At 38.4% G+C, this 18,966-nt stretch overlaps 1 protein-coding gene across 1 annotated transcript; it reads right to left on the bottom strand.

The window, feature by feature from the left end:
* Window positions 1-16,864: 16,864 nt before the first annotated feature.
* On the bottom strand, window positions 16,865-18,501 carry LOC113313713 (protein trichome birefringence-like 25). Its single transcript, XM_026562509.1, has 2 exons — window positions 18,034-18,501; window positions 16,865-17,878 (listed from the first exon to the last, which is right to left on the bottom strand). The coding sequence occupies exons 1-2, from the start codon at window positions 18,493-18,495 to the stop codon at window positions 17,105-17,107; spliced, it is 1,236 nt and encodes a 411-aa protein (XP_026418294.1). The 5' UTR covers window positions 18,496-18,501; the 3' UTR covers window positions 16,865-17,104.
* Between the last annotated feature and the right edge of the window lie 465 nt (window positions 18,502-18,966).

Below are 18,966 nucleotides of genomic sequence, written 5' to 3'. Positions count from 1 at the left end.
GATCAGGCTTCCGCAGGATTGGAATTGAAGCCAGGTGTTCCTTGATTCTTTGGAAGGCTTCTTCGCATTCTGCGGTCCATTCAAACTTACTCCCTTTTTTGAGGATATTGAAAAAATGTTTGCATTTGTGCGAGGATCGGGCAATAAATCTGCCCAAGGCTGCTAAGGACCCATTGAGCTTTTGCACTTCTTTTAAATTCTTCGGAGATGGCATTTCTACTATGGCCTGAATCTTCGCGGGATATACCTCAATACCCCTTTTGTTACCAGATATCCGAGAAATTTCCCTGAGGTGACACCGAAAGTGCATTTTTCTGGATTTACTTTCATGTGATGTTTTCTCATTGCTTCGAAAATATCTCTCAGGTCCTGGTGGTGATCTTTGCAGCCTACTTTTCAGAGCATATCATCAACGTAGACTTCTAGGGTACTACCGATCCATGGCCTGAAGATAGCGTCGACCATTCTTTGGTACGTTGCCCCTGCGTTTCGAAGGCCAAAGGGCATTCTAGTGTAGAAATAAAGGCCATGTGGGGTGTAGAATGTTGTGTGTAGTTGATCTTCTTCTGCCAGGGCTACTTGGTTGTAACCAGAATATCCGTCCATAAACAACAGCTCTTCGTATCCTTCCACCGCTTCAAATAGTTGATCTATGCTCGGCAACGGATAGTTTTCCTTTGGACATGCCTTGTTGAGGTTAGTAAAGTCGATGCATATTCTAACCCCTCCCTTTTTCTTGGGAACGATGACCATGTTGGAGATCCATGTAGGGTATTTGACTTCCTTGATGAAGCCTGCTTCTAGTAGCTTCCGAAGTTCTTTTTCTACTGCCTTATGATACTCTGGTGCAACTTTTCTTATTTTCTGCCTGAAAGGTGGCGTGCCTGGTTTGATGTGCAGCTCGTGTTGGATTATTTTCGGATAAATCCTCAGCATGTCTCCTAACTTCCAGGCGAATACGTCCGCGTATTGTTTAAGTAATTTGGTTAAGGATTCTTCTCTTTTTTCGTCCATTATGGTCCCTACTTTGATCATCTTCGGGTTTTCTTCCATTCCTATGTTGATTTCTTTTACGGGTTCCACTGGTATGAACACCGGCTTCGAGTCCCCCAGGACTAGGACGCTCTTTAACTGCTATTTGGTATGTGTCTGTCCTTCGTTGGTTGCTGAAGCACTTGTCGCTGTGTTAAGGACATTATCATTCTTTGTCAAGCCCTTCCTTGTGGTTTCCTTGAGGAACAGGTCTATGGCCTTTTCTTTCGCAGTTTCTTTATTTTTGATCCTTCAGATTTTCCGCTGTTCTTCCTGTTCGTTGTTGATATGATCCTGAGTGGCCTGGCACTCTTTCACGGAGACCCGATCTCCCTTGATTTCCATTAATCCCTCGGGTGTATGGAACCTGAGGTATTGGTTGTAAGTTGCTGCCAATCCCTTGAGTTTATGTACCCACTTTCGTCCAATAATGGCGTTATAGGGGGACGAGGCGTCTACCACGCTGAATCGCGTTTCTACCTTCATGGGCCCGGCGTTCACCTGCAACACGATGTCTCCCAATGGCTTTGTGGGCGCTCCATTGAACCCGTAGATGGTGTAGTAAGAGGTCATCAGCTGTTCATCATGGAGCTTCATCCGTTTGAAAGCGTCGTAGAATAGAACGTTCACTGATCTTCCTCCGTCTATGAGGATCTTTTTGAGGCTACATACGGCCACTGGTAGTGTGAGGACCAAGGGGTCGTTATGATCTTCCATATCTTCTTAGATATCTTAAGTATCGAAGATGATAGGTACGTCCATCCATTCTTCGTGCTCGTCCACCTCTACGCCATCGATCTTGTATAACTCACAGTGGTCCTCGAATTTCTTTCCTAGTATTTTTCCTATCTGCGCGGTAAGTGAGGGCCCTGCGGATTCGGAACACGAGATGATGTTGATTGTGCGGTTTCCCTATGGAAGTTGGACTTGCCTGGTTCGTTTGGATCTGTCCTCGGTGGCTTCCTTTCGTATGTATTGCTTGAGTTCGCCAGCATCAACCAATTTTTGGATCATTATTTTGAGGTTCTTGCATTTCTCGGTTTGGTGTCCACTGAAGCACTGATACTCACAGTAATCTTTAGACTTCTCGGTCCTTGGGGGCTGTTTTCCCTTAGACCACGGCCAATCCAAGTTCTCCCTTCCTTTGATCTCTCGCAAGATACGACGTAGCTAGCATTGAGCTTCGTGTAAACCTGATCTTCGAATTTTCGATCGTCTTTTCGTCGTTCATATCTTCGTTCCTTCATATCTTCGTGCGCTCGTTCCACCGAGCTATTACTTTTGGTCCCGCTGGTTTGTTCTACGGAATTGGTACGGTGAGACCTCTGCGTTTGCGCCCTCGGGTTCTCACGCTGGATTTCTTCAAAACGAGCATATTTCTCAATAATTATTCGAAGATCTCCTTCTATCTTAGGTACGCTCCCGTGGATATCGACAAACAGTGGACTCATTCGGTCTAGTCCCCACTTGTAGCACTTGATGCTTACCACAGGATCCACACTCCCTATGGCTTGGCAGATCTTGTGCCATCTGTTGGTGTATTCCCTCGTGTTCTCCTTGTAACCAATTGCCAGAGAGAAAAGTTTATCCATTCCGGTGTTGACGGCTTTGTTGTACATGTAAGTTCTCAAGAATTTCTCTGCGAGTTGATCGTAGGAATTGATGTAATCAGGCGGCAGGTTGTCAAACCAAGACAAAGCCGATCCCTTCAGGCTTGATGGGAAATACCTACAGAGGACGGCGTCGTTTTGACTCCATCGGGCTAAGATACGATTATAATACTGGATATGTGTCGCGGGATCATTGGATCCGTCATAGCATTCAAAAGTTGGGACAGGGCACTTTAACGGAATGGGGGTATTTGCCAGGCGATGAGTTAGGGGCGTGAAGTTAGCTTCTTTCATCACCTCTTCAAGTCTTCCTCCGCCTTGTCTGGCTTTTAACTGCCTGATCTCAGCCATCATCTCTTCACGCAGCTCTTCCATTGCGTAGTGATGTCTTGTGTTCTCATGCTTAGTTGAGCGTTTCTTTGTTCGAATCTCACTGTCATAATAGTCTATGCCTTCAGCGTCATATTCTGGGTCAGCTGCACTGCTTCCCCTAGCGGCGTTTGTTAGGATAATTCTTTGGTCTCGATTAGGCTATGGTTCCTTATAATTTGCTTCGTCCAGTTGTTGGCTAGTCTTCTTTCTTAGGGCAAGCCTATCTTTCAAGTCTTGGTTCTCCCTGGCCAATAAAGCTAAGGCATCTGCGTAGACTTGTTGTCTCTTTTTCAATTCATCGAGCTATACCATCAGTCGGTGGGACTGGTTTGATCCCTAATTGGGAGTTCCGGCTTGCACTCCTACGGCCATAGTTTCCCCTTCGTCTACTGTGTATTAAGGGTGGTAGAGGATCGGCTTCAGTTGTTGGTATCTCCATGCTTGGTCCCCTCGGTTGAACTTCCACGCGCGGTACTAAAACCACTGGTATGGCTTGCTTCTGATCATTGGTTGACGGCTTTCTGAAGACTGGTGGATGTGCGGGCTGATTGTCATAGATTCTGCCACCCCTTCTCTTTGTTGATGGATTTGGCTTAAAACCAAAGTCTTGTTAGATTCTGTAGCGTGGAGGGCCGTAACAGTTGCGTTGTTTTTTTTGGCTACTGTTTTGAGAGTTGCGGCTGCAATGGAGTCAGCGTTCATAGGTGAGGCGATCTCCGCATCATCCTGCCTCTGGGTAGAGGTCTTAGTTGTCTCCTTTCTGCTTGCTTCGGGTCAGGATCGGGTTAACCCTCGGTGTCTCCTTTGATGAGGCTTTGGTTTTTCCTTCCCCTGGTATCTTTTCCATTTTTAGTCCTTTTTCTGCATCGGGGAATAAATAAAGAGAACCAAAGATATCCACGAGGATCGGGTTAGTGCCATTGGCACCGCAGAATTTGCGGAATAAAAGGAAATGAGCTGCCTAAGGGTCTTAATAAAAGAGAAACATAAAGGCTCCGTCGGTCTAGTTTTCGCAATACAAGTCCTCTAATAAACAATCATGGACCTTGCTTTTAGACTAATTTTGAAAAAGAAAAACTCTTTAAAAGGCAGATCCGTAACGAGAACTCATGAATCTGGATTATTAAGTCTTAGTTTTAAAAGAAAAACGCCTCACGTGCAAAAATATGTGATAGATAGCCGTGGATTTGTCTTCTTTGAAATGTTGTTTGTGAAAATGAAGACCATGAACCCAGAATGAAAAAGGTTTTGAAAGCATGCTGAACCCAGGAAAGGATTACAACCATAACACGCGTTTAATGTGAAATCACAGGATAAGATAAATCTTTTACCGGGACAAAGTCCCTGTTTCTAGCGCCAAATTGTGAGCACATAAATCATGAAGCCATCACCTGTTCACAAAATATTCGCATACATCATAATTCTAGAACCGTACGTCGTATGCATAAAGGGAATGATTGTATCGATTCATCGACTCGAAGCCTTCGGGCTTGTCATTGTCTAGTCGAGTATTATCATAAATAATGTTCGAATAGAGGAATAAACCAAAAATCAAGTATAAATGTTAAGCATATGAAGTTTAACGCTGAATGTAAGGTGCTGAAATGTAAATAAGATAGATTTACGTGGTTCGGCACTAAGGCCTACATCCACGGGGCTGGTGTTTCACTATGTATTGAATGGTTACAAAGATAGTCGAATGACTTTAGAATATACATAGCTCTGCGGAAGTAGGGGAATTACTCACTCTTCCTATTTCTCTCTCCTCTATTCTCCTATAATTGCTCTCAATCGATCGATCCCTTTTTTCTTAGTGGAGAGGGGTATTTATAGGGTTGGAACGTGGGTCATACTTCTGAAGTGTCGTTGTATTCTTATCTTCTTGTGCTTTGTGCCCATTACGCAGAGGTCTTCGGTGCATGCTGCGCCCTGAGCTTGAATACGAAGAGTTATCCTCGCCTCTTCCACGAGATAATTAACACGTGTATATCTCTTTGGTATTTAATGCGGGTAGTTGGATGTCTGCTCGTGTCAGACAAGTGTCTCTTTGTCTGGTCGTATCTGTGTCAGCCGAACTTCCTCTCGGCCGTTGATCTGGGATCTTCCTCGGGATTGGATGTGATACTACCCACGGGGTATTATCTGGTGCTCCTATGAGCCATCATATCTCTGTGACCCTCTGTCCCTGACCGTCGGATTTGCTGACCGGTGGCATCTTCTGATGAGATGCTTGCTATCATGTTTTGATATCTTGTTTTGCATTCCTTCCACGTGTCTCTTTCTATACACATGGTGGACGATGAAAGGTGTACATACAATTTGCCCCTCTTCTTCTGACTTGGGCGTATTTGCAATTTTGAAGAAGAAAAGTCTTCCTACACGTTTCCCACTTTGCATTAACTCTCCCTGTAACTTCTCCTAGGTACGAGGAGCAGTTATTTTCTTCTCTATCTTCATAAATAGGAAAGAGAATGTGAAAAAAACTTTTATCCTCTTCTTGTCAGTGTTCATCCTCTTCTTGTGTTTCTATTCTTGTTCTTTAGTCATTTATTATCATCATTCTTGTGAGGAAAATAACAGCATTCAATTTTCTGTTTCTTTTGCTCTCGATCATTGTTGCGCCTGTATCTTTTGATACCTTCGATCCTCTTTTCTTCGACTGCGGTTTGTGCTTGTCGTCCTCTTCTATACAGGTATGGGGTTTTTCATTAGTTGTTCATCATTGATTGATCTGTGTATCTACCTGTTTGTCTCCTGCTGCTGTTTTCTTGGTTTTGTGATGAAGAACATACATGTCGAAGCATATATGCTTTCCCATGTTCTTTGCTACTTCGTCTGTGAGTCAGTATCTAAATATTATCCCTGGAGTTGGATGGGGTATTTTTTAGTCTTTAGGGTTTTTAATGTTTATCTGGATGAACCGTCAATTATGGGTTTTTTGGATGATTTAATCCGTATCTAAATATTATCCCTGGAGTTGGATACAATTCCTTGAAACATAATTCTTTCCCGGCATGCACCTGATCGTAGATCACTTCCAACCCATAATCACTGTTGAGTTCTCTAACAATATCCCTGGCTTTCTTGTTGGTATTCTGTTCAATCTGCTCAAATATCAAACTCTTGATAAGTTCGTGCGTAACCGGATCAGTCTTTGTTCCATCACTATAACCAGCACAACATTTATGTTCCCCGTTATAGGCCTTGAGGAATAAGTGACCCTTCACATTGGAAGTCTTGGGAGCTGCATGGAACATCCAGTCACATTCCAATTTCTCCTTGTAATAACATTCCACCGTATATCGTTCTGGATTTCTCTTGACGACTCTCACCCTGCGACCAAAAAAATGGTTATATTTCTCAACAACAAGACGAGCTTCATCTCGTCCTCCATAAAAATCTTGACCAACACCTTTAATAATAAACTCCCATTCAGCCGCCTTGCAAGATCTTTAAATTGCCAACTTTCCATTGTATGTACGTTCTTGAGACATGAGGATATCTTGAGAAGAAACAAGCTCTTGAGAGGAAGGACTAGGTGACTGAGCTAAAAGAAACTCCGTCATTGTAGGTGTAGGAGTAACTTTGCTGCTGCTCGGAAGATGACAAGGATTAACCAACTGAGCTCTGCTAGGGTCTGGTGCTAAACGAAACTCGCTCATTCTACTGCTGCTCGAAAGATGACAAGGATTAACCAATTGAGCTCTGCTAGGGTCTAGTTCTAAACGAAACTCGATCATTCTACTGCTGCTCGGAAGATGACAACGATTAACCAACTGAGCTCTGCTAGGGTCTGGTGCTAAACAAAACTCGCTCATTCTACTGCTACTCGGAAGATGACAAGGATTAACCAACTGATCTCTACTAGGGTCTGGTGCTAAACTAAACTCGCTCATTCTACTGCTGCTCGGAAGATGACAAGGATTAACCAACTGAGATTTGCTAGGGTCTGGTGTTAAACGAAACTCGCTCATAGTAGGTTCACGAACAAAATCAGGAGCACGAAGAGGAATACGTTCAAATAAACAAATCTCCAAGAAAGACAACTGGTTAACAATACACAATGACAAGAAAGAACAGAGCTTCACATCACTTTCAACAACATTGCTTCTCCCCTCATAGTCAAATACAAACTGAATTGAGTCCGGTAAAATGCTATTCCAATAAGAACAGACATGCGCCTTCAACTCATCAACTGTTGTCTTCGTAGTAACTTGGTATGGACACGCATCGGTACCCCGGATAACCACACAGACAAAATGACGATCCATCTTCAAAAGGAATATATAAAAAAAAATCTTCTGAATCTGGATGTATTCAATTGACAATATGTAAACAAATTAGCAGCAGTACATACTAATTCAGTTCACATCACAATTGAACACACAAACTTCACATCTGTGTATATTGCATTGAAAATCAGATTACTAAACCCTAGAAAACATGATTCGAGACAAACCCAAATAATGGACAAATTGAAAAATTTACCAGTCACATAATCAACTAAACCCTGGATATTCAAAATCAACAACTAAAATCAAAAATTAACAAAAATTAATCATCAACAACTAAAAATTGCTTCAAAATCGATGGAGAAACTTCAATTGGACAAATTGAAACTTACCGATTCGACGCTATTATAGAAACTTCAATTGCTTCAAAACCAACTCAGAAACTTCGATTAGATGAAACTCCAATTGATGAAACTTCGATTAGATGAAACTTCGATTTACTTGGATTCTACAAACGTATTAAACAATCGCTAATCATCATGATTGATAAACGAGATCTGAAGAAAAAAACGAGCTCTGAATTGCCGATTTCTGCAGAGCTCTGCGGGAAGGGAAGAGGAGGTTCTGCAGAGCTCTGCGGGAAGGGAAGAGAAATAAATTTTCTTTGAAAAGAAGGGTTTAAAAGGTTAGGGGTATTTTAGGTAAGAGACATTTTTTTAATTTTCCTGGGACGAATATCCAAATTGGCTATATAAACAAAATATTTCTGATTTTTGGTTATATAAACAGTATCAAAAGCTAAGATCTATATGATCCAGGAATTTTGTGTTTTGGTCTTTTTGACCAATTTTGTGTATCCAAAAACAAGTGCAAAACAAAAACAAGTGCAAAACAAAAGAGAAAAATGTTAAGTCTTCGGGTCCCTCAGTATTGTGTAGCAAAACAAAAATGTATGCGGTCTATTCATTTTGCGCATGATTGTTGTGAATTCATTGGAATAGGCCCATGATATTACATCTCACCAAGAAAACTTTCTTTTATGGTCCTAGAGTCATCATACGAGAGAGACAAATGTGTGATGTGAATGTGAATCAAAGAAACAAAGTGGCGTGTTTCTTATGTGCCCATTCAAAGCGGTTCACCTCTCGAAAAGATTGGCAACATATAATTTTTTAAGTGGGACAACAACATAGTCCTCACAGATAAATATAAATAATCGAGCTGGAATAACATTTTTAGGTTTCTCAGAGGATGATGGTTGGGATTTTTGATTTAATGCACAATCCGATATCGTATCACATCAGTATCTACAAGGATTTTGCAACCGGAAAATGAGTCATTTGTTCAAATATTTTTAAAAGATGATTCTAATAGACGAGTAAAAAATATCTTGAGTGAGACGGACACCAAAAAATAGCAAGAATGAAACTGGATTCATCCTGGCTTAAACTTGGAAAAAAAGCGAGGATGAAACTGGATGCATCCTGATGTAAATTAAAAATAAGAAAAAATATTTGAAAATTGGTAGGATAAAACATTTTACATCCTGACTATTTTTTAATTTTCGTCCATTTAAACAGTATCAGATTTTACATGTCTTTTTCATCCAGGAATTGTCGTTATTCGATTAATTGACCAATTTTGTGTTTCGCCACCAACAACTAACTCTCCAAATGTTATCAACGAAAACCTAACTGGAGTTAGACCAGCAGAAAGAAAAAAAAAATCATGTCCAATCTTTGAGGATTCCTAGTTACTTCCAAAACAAGGCCAATGGGTATTTTTGACCACATAATCTCATCAAATCAAACAACTTCGGTATAACTACCTGAGTAAAAGAATTTTTTGTTGTGGCATTTTTGATGGACTGATTTTTTTATCCTAACAAGTTTCTACTTCCTGTCATTGGTATAACCATCCAATACCGTACCACCTTCCGATATTGTAACACTGCTCTATAGTAATATCAACAGTGTATCACTGCGGACTTTAGTTTAGAATGAATGAGTGGACAAAAGTACACAAAACAGCCCCAAGTACTAAATTGGTCCCCAAGTAAATTGGTCCCCTGCAGCAATGTTGTAAAACAAAAGGATTTTGAGGTTGCCAACGAACGAACAAAACTAGTGCAGCAATAATGGTTTATATATAGGCAAACAGCCATTCTTTCTTGGTAGGGCATTCAAGACCAAGTTTATTCTCTACTTAATTATCTATACACTCGTACTACATCATTTAATATGTTTTTCTATTAATAATGTAGTTGGGAGGGACCATAGGTGGATACATATAACAACAGAAAATGACGTCGGCATTGTGTTTTAAAGGGAATTTATAAGTTTAAAATAATTAACTTGTGACGTGATCATACTGTTCGGATCTGATTTTCGACTAATGTAATAGGTTTAGCAACAGTGGAATTTCCGTTGCGAAATATGATCTTGCAGATTTCAGTAACGTTGCAGATCTTTTATGTTAAGCGAACAAATCTATTTAGCAACAACTTATGCGTACGTATTACCCGTTGCTTATTAGAACAGTTACTGAATTTCTTTCACAAGAGCTCACAGCTGATGCGAATTTCAGGTATCGGAATATTAACCGTTGCTTATTGGAATGGCTAATTTTAGCCGAACATGATATTCATATTCTTACTGAATATTTGGCAATAGCTGTACCCGCTCCTAAAGTTTTGCAACATAAAAAAACAGTTAAGTCCGTGAACTTTCTGTTGACCAAGTCAAACGGTTACTGCAATAACTTCAAGCCAAAATTACCAAGATATTATGGCCAAAACACTGAAAATATATAAACATAACCTATGAAGCACGGATACTGATATGGGGATGCCGATACCTGGATACTGATACGGGGATTCGTCAATTTTTGAAAAATGGGGATACGTTATACGTTGGGATACCTGTATTTATAAAAATCATTTAATTTTATAATAGTTCATTTTAGTAAAAAGAATCACAGGAAAAAAAAAATCTTAAATACTTTGTGGAATATTAAAATATAACAGATAAAAGTTGTCTAACATCTGGCTCGCCCATCGCTCATTAATATTGTCTTCATCAAAGAGCACCGCTTTTTGTCAAGTGAAAGATTTGCAGCTTCAAGTTCTCTCACACCGTCTAGTGTATCAAATTTATCTTCACTGATATCCTACATTCTACTCTCTCCTTTTGTATAATTTTCACTTTTTCGTGGTAGGAGATGAATATTACTGTAAACAAACAATAAATCCTCAGCACGTTGGGGTACAATCTTGTTTCTCTTCGTTGAACGGATAAAATTATATATGCTCCAATTTCTCTCAAATGATAAATTATAGATGCTCCAATTATATGATAGGAAGTATCCCCTCTTAGAGTATCCCAGAGTATCCCCTACCCTTTTTGTAATTAATAATTTAAATGGAGTATCCGATACATATTCCCAAGTGTCACCAAGTATCTGACACCGATACGTACGTTAACGATTTTGAAATCTTCGTGCTTCATAGAAAATAACACTAAGAGAGAGTTAGGGATGGCCATTTTCCACACCCAAATTCATCCTCGTGGGCACCCAACCTGTTTGGGCAGAGTTTTACCCGCATAAACGGGAGTGGGGTTGAATAAGGATAATACCCGAAACCTAAATGATGGGGATGGGGCGGGGTCGGGATTCAAGGTCCTCGTCCCATACCTGACCCGTCCCTTTCATATTATAGACGTTTAGACTATTTTGTGATAATTTGTATTGTATTTACTTAGAGTTATACCTCTGTCACTAAGTCAGGGACGCTATTAGGGGTGGCTTACACAGGTTGAAGCCCACCCCAAAATTTCAGAAAGGTTGTTTTGTCCATATTATTTTCAACATTTGTAAAATTTAGCCTAGGTATAATTTTTAGTTAACCCATTAGGAAGATAGGATTCTATGTAGAAGTAATTCAAAGAGATTGAATTACTATAATGTTCGTATTAGTTTTACAAATTCATATTAGGGAGTCTTAAAGTTATCACCAAACTACTAAGTCTGTGCAAAGTGAGCATCATATTTTACTATAGCATTCGTCACATTGCTTTCGAACCGGCAATATCTACAAAGTATTCAAATTACTGAATACTCTACCTGAACAGGCAGTATCTACAAAGCATTGTAATTATATTGCTTTCAAGGAAAAAAATTAGACAGTTCTGTTTTTACTGAACACTCGTCTATTTGTTTCGCTACTTAATCGTGATTTGTTTTGTCTAATTAATACATACATGTTAAATGAGTGTAGTTTCTTTGGCTGGCAGAAGTTGTTATTGTTCAGATATGCAGTTTTAGCATGCACCTGAACAAGGGAAGATTTGCCGATTTCTTAGTATCACTTCCAAAGACAAGGGAAGATTAAGAAAGCAGGTCATTGATGCCTTTCATGGTTAAAAAGGAGGTAACCGGAAACTGCATCTATAGAATTTCTTATACTTTTGGTTCTACCAGTCAAATAACCCCTTATCCCTTAGATCTTAAGTCTATACACGGTTCCTATATTAATTAACTAGCAAAGCTAGGGGTGTGAAGAGTAACATAACAACTCCCACTTCCTTGAGTCTACTTAATTAGTCATCCTTAGTTCAAAATTCCCAACAATACACCATGCACTTAACTAAATTATCACTGCTTAGTTGGTATATATTAACTTTTTGTTTGTTTCCCTCGGCATTAATGAAAATGGCATAAGGTTGAAGCAACATTTTCCAGAATGAGAAAAATGGTTGTGTCCACCTCCGAGAATGGCGCTTACGGAAAAACTCTCAAGTTAAAACCTGATATGTAGAAAAGAAAGGCACCATGTTACGCCATATACTACAGTGCAATTATGATTATTGTAAATAAAAAAACAAAATAAAGTGCTGGTGGAATTTTTTTCAGCCCACCCACACATAGAATCCTGGTTGCATCGCTGCACTAAGGCAAGCTAAAATAGATAGAGAAATTTAAGCAGATAGTGAAGTGGTTGTGGACAAAGAGTGAATGGGGAGTGAAAAAGTAGAAAAGGTGATAATCACTTATACATTCTTTCGGTTTCTTATAAGATGTATTTCCGAATTTAAGTTTCGACTATAGACAAGTTTATATATTAACTCGATGTTATGAGTAATTGATAGAAAACTAGCCCCATATGGGTATTCCCCACATCCGCCCGTCCCAATTCATTTGGGCAACGGGGTGGGTATGAGTATTTTTTTTACAGACGAGACAGTGATTGAGATTGGCATTCCCGTCCCATGACCATCCCTAAGAGAGACAATAAGTGTGTATTGAAGAAGAAGTCTTCCATTTGAACGAATCAAAGGTTTGAGTTCAGTTTCTAGAGAATGAGAAAGGATGATATCTAAGCAAAGCATAGAAACATTTCTCAATCCTCCGTATTTCTTTTGCATATATAAGTTAAGTTGAATTCAGAATACAAGTTAAGATATGTCTCAGAGAAAAGAAAAAGCGTTCTGTTGGACTTTCACAAGAAATGAGGGATTCCGGAAGAGGAAGGATGTCACACATGGAAGACTAACTAGCAATCAAAATACATTACAAAGCCCATATATGTTAGAAGAACGTTGCATTATGTAGTTTGGTACCAAAAGATTGTAAAAGAAAAAAATTGATTGAAAAGATAATTTTATTAACTAGCAAACATAATACAAGAAAAAAAATATAATAGAAGAGATTTATAATTTCATTGTAATCAAAAACATTGGAGAGAATGCTAGTCTTCTGAATCTTTTGTTGCAATTTGGAGGACATGTGCTGGATGTTTTTTATCCTTGCTTCTTTAGCCATGTAGTCCGCTGCTGAGTTGTGTTTCCTCTATATAAATTTTACCTGACCTTGAGGTAGGTCTTTGAAAATTAACTTGATCTCCTGTAGAGTGTTGTCGGCTGGCCAAGAAAAGTTTGTGCTCATCAAATTTAAAGTGTCAACTAGAGTTTTGTAATCGGAGACTATTGAGACACTTGACAATAAGTTTTCTTTCAGCCAAGTAACGGCCTTTAGCAAGGGTCATTCTAACAGTTCGCCTCGCTTGAACGACCCAAAGCGTTCCTAAAATTTCAAGGCTATTATTAAAATTATTAAAAAGAATGATGGGTATCATACAGAAATTGTGAGACAGCAAAAAAGGAAAAAGAAAGGATTCGTCCAGTTAAAAACAAGTTATCTTTTTTTTGCGGTCCCCAACGAGGTTTGTTGTGTTCAAAATCACATCTATAAACACGGGGATGAAAAATAAATGTTAATTGGTTGGGTTCCTAAAGCAGTGGACTGTATTTTGTGCATCATCGTTCGACGTTTGTACCAGAACGTGAGTTCAGTGCAGTAGGTCCATGATATAACGAAAACTGAAAATTTATCAGTGGTCCTAGATAATAATATACAATTGACAAAATTCCTTAAATGAGAAAATGTGCGAATCTAAGAAATAACATGCCGTGTTTGTTATGTGTCCATGCAAACGAAGTGATACACCTCCCAGAAAAGATTGGCACACGTTGTACAGCTACGAATTTTAAAGTTAGTATTAGAATACGGACATCCAACTCAAAATTAATTGACAATGAATGGAGAGGTCCTAGGGAATTATAAGCCACAGGATCTTAGATGTCCAGACAATGTGAGACTAATAATCTCAACACGTCCCCTCACGTGTAGCCTCGTTGGGTTTAACACGTAATCGGGTGACGCGGAATAAAGGCGCGGTCAATAACTCGTTGCAAATAGCCTGCTCTGATACCATGTTAAAATACGGACATCCAACTCAAAACCAATTGGAAATGAGTGGAAAGGTCCTAAAAAATTATAAACCGCAGGATCTTAGATACCCAAACAATGCGGGGCTAATAATCTCAACACTTAGACAACAACATAGTCCTCACAGTGTAATCAATAATGATCGAGCTGGAATAGCTTTTCCGGAGGATGATGGCTGGGATTTTGTATTTAATACACCATCTCATGTGGTGTGGACATATGATGATTGTCACACCGGTATCTATAAGGATTTTTCCACCAACAACTAAATCTTCTTATCTATGAAACCTAACTGGAGTTAAATAAGAAGAGAAAAACAAATCGTGTCGAATCTTTGAGGGTATTCCTATTTATTTTTGGAACAAGATCGATTGAGACTCTTGACGACATAATCTCTTAAAATGAAACAACTTTGATACAACTTCCAGAGTAAAGAATTTTTTGATTTTTTTTATAGTGGATACAGTTTTTTGGTCTTACAAGTTTCCCCTTCATGTCGTCCGGTGGACTTACGAATGCGATATAATACTTGATGACTGTGCAGCTATGGGGCCTATGGAAAAAAAAAAGCAACAGCGATATCCGTTGCAAATTTCTTGACGGTGAATACCAAAATCAAGGACACTTATAATCGTTTCAAACTGCACGTGGGTCTTCGCTTCTTGCCTGCATTTTGACTCGCTTACAGCTCGTATCTCCGGGTTAAATTTCAAACTGCAAAAAGCTTTCATCATCCGTTAAAATTTTCAGAAATTTCTTTAAAATAAACCATAATGATTGTCTACCCACGATTAGAGATTCGAATAAAAACAATATAAAAACTATCGTGATCCAAATTTATCTGTAGAGAAAAAATATTAACCAATGCAAAATATATCGTATTTCTAATTTTTTTATTGTTGTTTATCATTTCCATAGGTAATGATTGGCTGTTTAGGATAAATGAGTGATCATTAACACACCAAACAACCCCATACGATTAATTAGTACACACAAATAAGTTTTTTTTTTCTTTTTTCCCTTCTTTCTATTTTGATATAGCATGCAGAGCTAGAGAGACTCAACCCAAACAAAAAGAAAATCAAAATGAAAAAGAAAAGAAAACCAAAAAATACCCAATGTCTAGAATAAACCTTCCTAGCTATATAAACTGCAGCCTTATATATTGCTTTCTCTCACATAGCAAATTCTACGACACAGCAACCCCCAAGTAAGTTGGTCCTAACACCCTCGTAGAAAATTACAAAATTAAGCAAATAAGAAGTTTTGGATAATGCTTCCTATGCACTTCTTTTGCAGGGAACAAAGAGCTGGCAACTTGGCATTTAAATCCTAGGCATTTCCCAACGCTAAACTGCCGCAACAATAACTCTTGGTTTAATTAGGTAGTCTCTTATTTTTTTCTTGGTAGGCATCAAAGTAGTCAAAATCGTTCTTCGGTCCTACTCTTTTGCGGATCTTGGAGCGAGGAGCAATAAGTTCGGATTTGGAAATCGCCAAAACTCAGCTTAATACTCGAACCTCATTTATTAGAGATTTATATATTGCTGCTCATGAGTCATAAATTAAAATTTTAATAATATCATAATTAATTGTGTAATATTGAACATATTTATCATGTTTAAATTTTCCATTTTATAACTCCCGTTTAAGAGGTTATGAGATTTTTTACTTTTGTGCATGCTAGGGAAACTCGGAAAAATCGTCTACTCATATTGTACAAAAATCGGTCCACAAAGAAATCGGCCTAGTTAATCCTAAGAATCGGAAAGGATTTGGAATCAAAAATCGCATCGATCTTATCGATTTTGACTACACTAGTACACATTCAAGACCAAGTTTGTTCTCTATATGCTTCTGGTAAAGAGTGTTTCCCTAACAATATAAACAAAAGCTTTGTCGATATTTGAGAAGGTACGCAAACAAGCACACGTTATAAATAGTTACAAGTATATGTTGAATCAATTACGGAGGTTGCAGCAAAAAATTAGTTTAGGTATAGATTTCATAATGATTTCTGTAAGCAAAAAAATTATATTTTTTACATGTTATACACATTCAGGAGTAGCTTATTTACTTCCAGCAAGAAATTAGTTTAGGTATAAATTTCAGAATGATTTCTGTAAGTAAAAAAATTAACTTTTTGTGAAGCAAAATTCCTTGCTTCTAACTTATGATTCTGATATCCAAACGCATTTGTCATGTCAGTATGTTACATAAAACGAAAAGAGGAATAAAAATTTTAACCCAAAACTCTCGCTCGCCAAATCCCAAGAAAACTCAACTTGTTACCATTAATCTGAGATGTATGAATATTCGAGACTTCACAAATTGATTAAAAAAAATTATTTTCTTTTTTTCATGAAATCATAAATATTCCATTCCAAATTGAAACGTTTAAAAAAAATTCATTAACTAGCTAATTTTCGCCGGGATCAATGGAGACATGTATGAATATTCTAGACTTCACAAATTGATTAAAAAATAATTATTTTCTTTTTATCATGAAATCATAAGTATTCCATTCCAAATTGAAACGTTTAAAACAAATTCATTAACTAGCTAATTTTCGCCGGGATCAATGGGAGACATATTGGTCAAGTTTCGTTTTGACCCTTACAATTCCAGTTTTAAAGGCAGAAATTTCGTGATTGACCCTATAATGAAAACATCAAATCATATGAACAAAAAATCATAGATACATTGAAATCATACGAACAAAAAATCACACAAATGATATAATTAATTTAGAGTTCGATGGATTTTCATTATTTTAATGTGACATGTCAAAAAAGAATACTATTAATAAAACTTATCTTTTGTATCTATTTATTTTTTATGATAAAGGGGTAGAATTTTATTCATGATAGAGGAGTAGAATTTTATTCAAAAAGAAAAAACAGAAAAGGAAGAGAAGGAATGCACCACCTATGTTTACAACACAACTCTGGCCAAAGCCAGAAAGCTAAGAACAAGGGGAAAACAGACACTGCAACGAAAAAGATCACAACTTACAATAAGCACCAGCGAAATAACAAGACTTAAGCTGCCAAATCCAAGATTACAAGTTTGCTAAATAGAGTAATCCCTATCACGCATCAACTCCTCCATAACTATATCGTTCCAGGAATCGATCGGTCCAGGCAAACACCAGTGCAGACAATCACTTGTCGCATTTTTACCAGGATGGAACTGTCTGTATGGACCAGGATGTCCATCGGGTCTGAGTAATGAAAGCTGGGTAGTGTCTAAGAGATTTAGTTTTACTTGTGTTTCGGGTCCTACAGTGGCTGTTGCTTTCTTGAATTCCTCTAACTCGATGTCTCGCATTACAGAAAGGGTATATTCCAAGCTTATCTCACCTTCTTTATACGGAACTGTGCGGTTGCAAGTTCCTCCGGTGTCCCATTCTCCATTCTCGTAATGAGTTGGTGTGGTTGTCCTGAAAAAAACTACAGCACTGTGATTAGAGTTACGGATGAAGTTCAGAACCAGCTTAATGGCTTTAGGATAAACATCATTTATTCCCATTTCTGTCAAGTTGCTATCTCCACAATTATGGCATCCCGTTACTGTGTTCTTTTCATGATATGTCGCAGTTTTGAGATACCATGATCCACCAGATATTGTAACATAATTGAAACTCGGATATTCATTTGTCCATTTCTCATCCAGTTTATCGAGATGTAACTGGATATCACTGGTGGTCATTCCATGCATACCCTCAATCTTTGACTTAAGAAGGAAGGGAGACCAGATAACGGAGAGGGTGAAATTATAGGACGGGAAGTGCCATCTATAGGATCTCCACTCCTCGTCGTGGTAAACCTCGTTTGCTGTTTCCACCTGACACGCATAACAAATAAAAATTTTCAACACCTTTATTTCTTTGCAGAACAGAAAAGACCGATTCATATAATATAAGAGGTGCTATAACGTAAGGACATGCTCACGACATGGGGTAAACCCAACAAATGAAAAATTGTAAATACTAAATTTACCCGGGACAGAATGCAAAGCAATGACTGAACGTGGTTGCGAGCAATCGAATCACCTATGAATCCCCACGATTTATCCCGCATCATCTGAAGAAATCTCTCTGCATTAAACCGTTGTATTTCACAACCTTGTGGCTTCCATCTCCAATGTAGGTACCCTGAATCAGGCCTCCCATTTTTCATGCAATTCTGATCCTCAGTAATTGCATGACAGCTCTCATTTGTGTAAAATGGACCTGATGGATCCGGCACCCATTCCCCCAAAAAGATATCACATTTATCAGAAATTTCTCCATCCTCTTTTGTAGTTGTTGTTCGAAAAACATCCAAAAGACCAGTATACAACAAACTAAATGCAACACCCACCAAAACAACTGAAACAACAAACTTCACCAAAACATGATTTTGCTTCAAATGAGAAGAAGATGAGTTGCGTTCAAGCTCATTCATCATCTCCTTCACCATTTTCTGTAAACACTAAAATATGCACCAGCAAAAAGAATCATCCACAAATATATAGACCAAACCAACCAGGACCTTACTTACCGTTCTTAATTTCTTTTTATTGCTAGATGTTGATCGCTAACTACCAAAGTACGGTATAGGTAATGTAGTAGAAGTAACAAGCTTGCTCACTTGTCTTCTATCTAATGGGGTGCAGGCCTCATTGGTAGAAACTGATCACTCTCCTCTTTTACGAATTTAAGTTGATGGGCGGCCTCTTATGAGATTGTTAAGGAAACCAGTTTCTTGTTATCATTTTCTCATCCGGCAATTTTGTAGAGCTACCAGCCATGGATGGAAATATTTATAAATAACCATAAGCAGTCAGTGGGAAATTTTTGGGGGGGTTCTTGTCTTAGATTTTAGAAGAGAGGTATTAATGCAGGTAGTAACACCGGGATCTAGAAGACGGTAAGTAATATCAAATATCCA

Source organism: Papaver somniferum, chromosome 9, assembly GCF_003573695.1.
Source record: "Papaver somniferum cultivar HN1 chromosome 9, ASM357369v1, whole genome shotgun sequence".
Classification (NCBI taxonomy): Eukaryota; Viridiplantae; Streptophyta; class Magnoliopsida; order Ranunculales; family Papaveraceae; genus Papaver; species Papaver somniferum.
The sequence above is the reverse complement of the archived record's forward strand: the minus strand, read 5'-3'. Positions and strand labels throughout refer to the sequence as shown.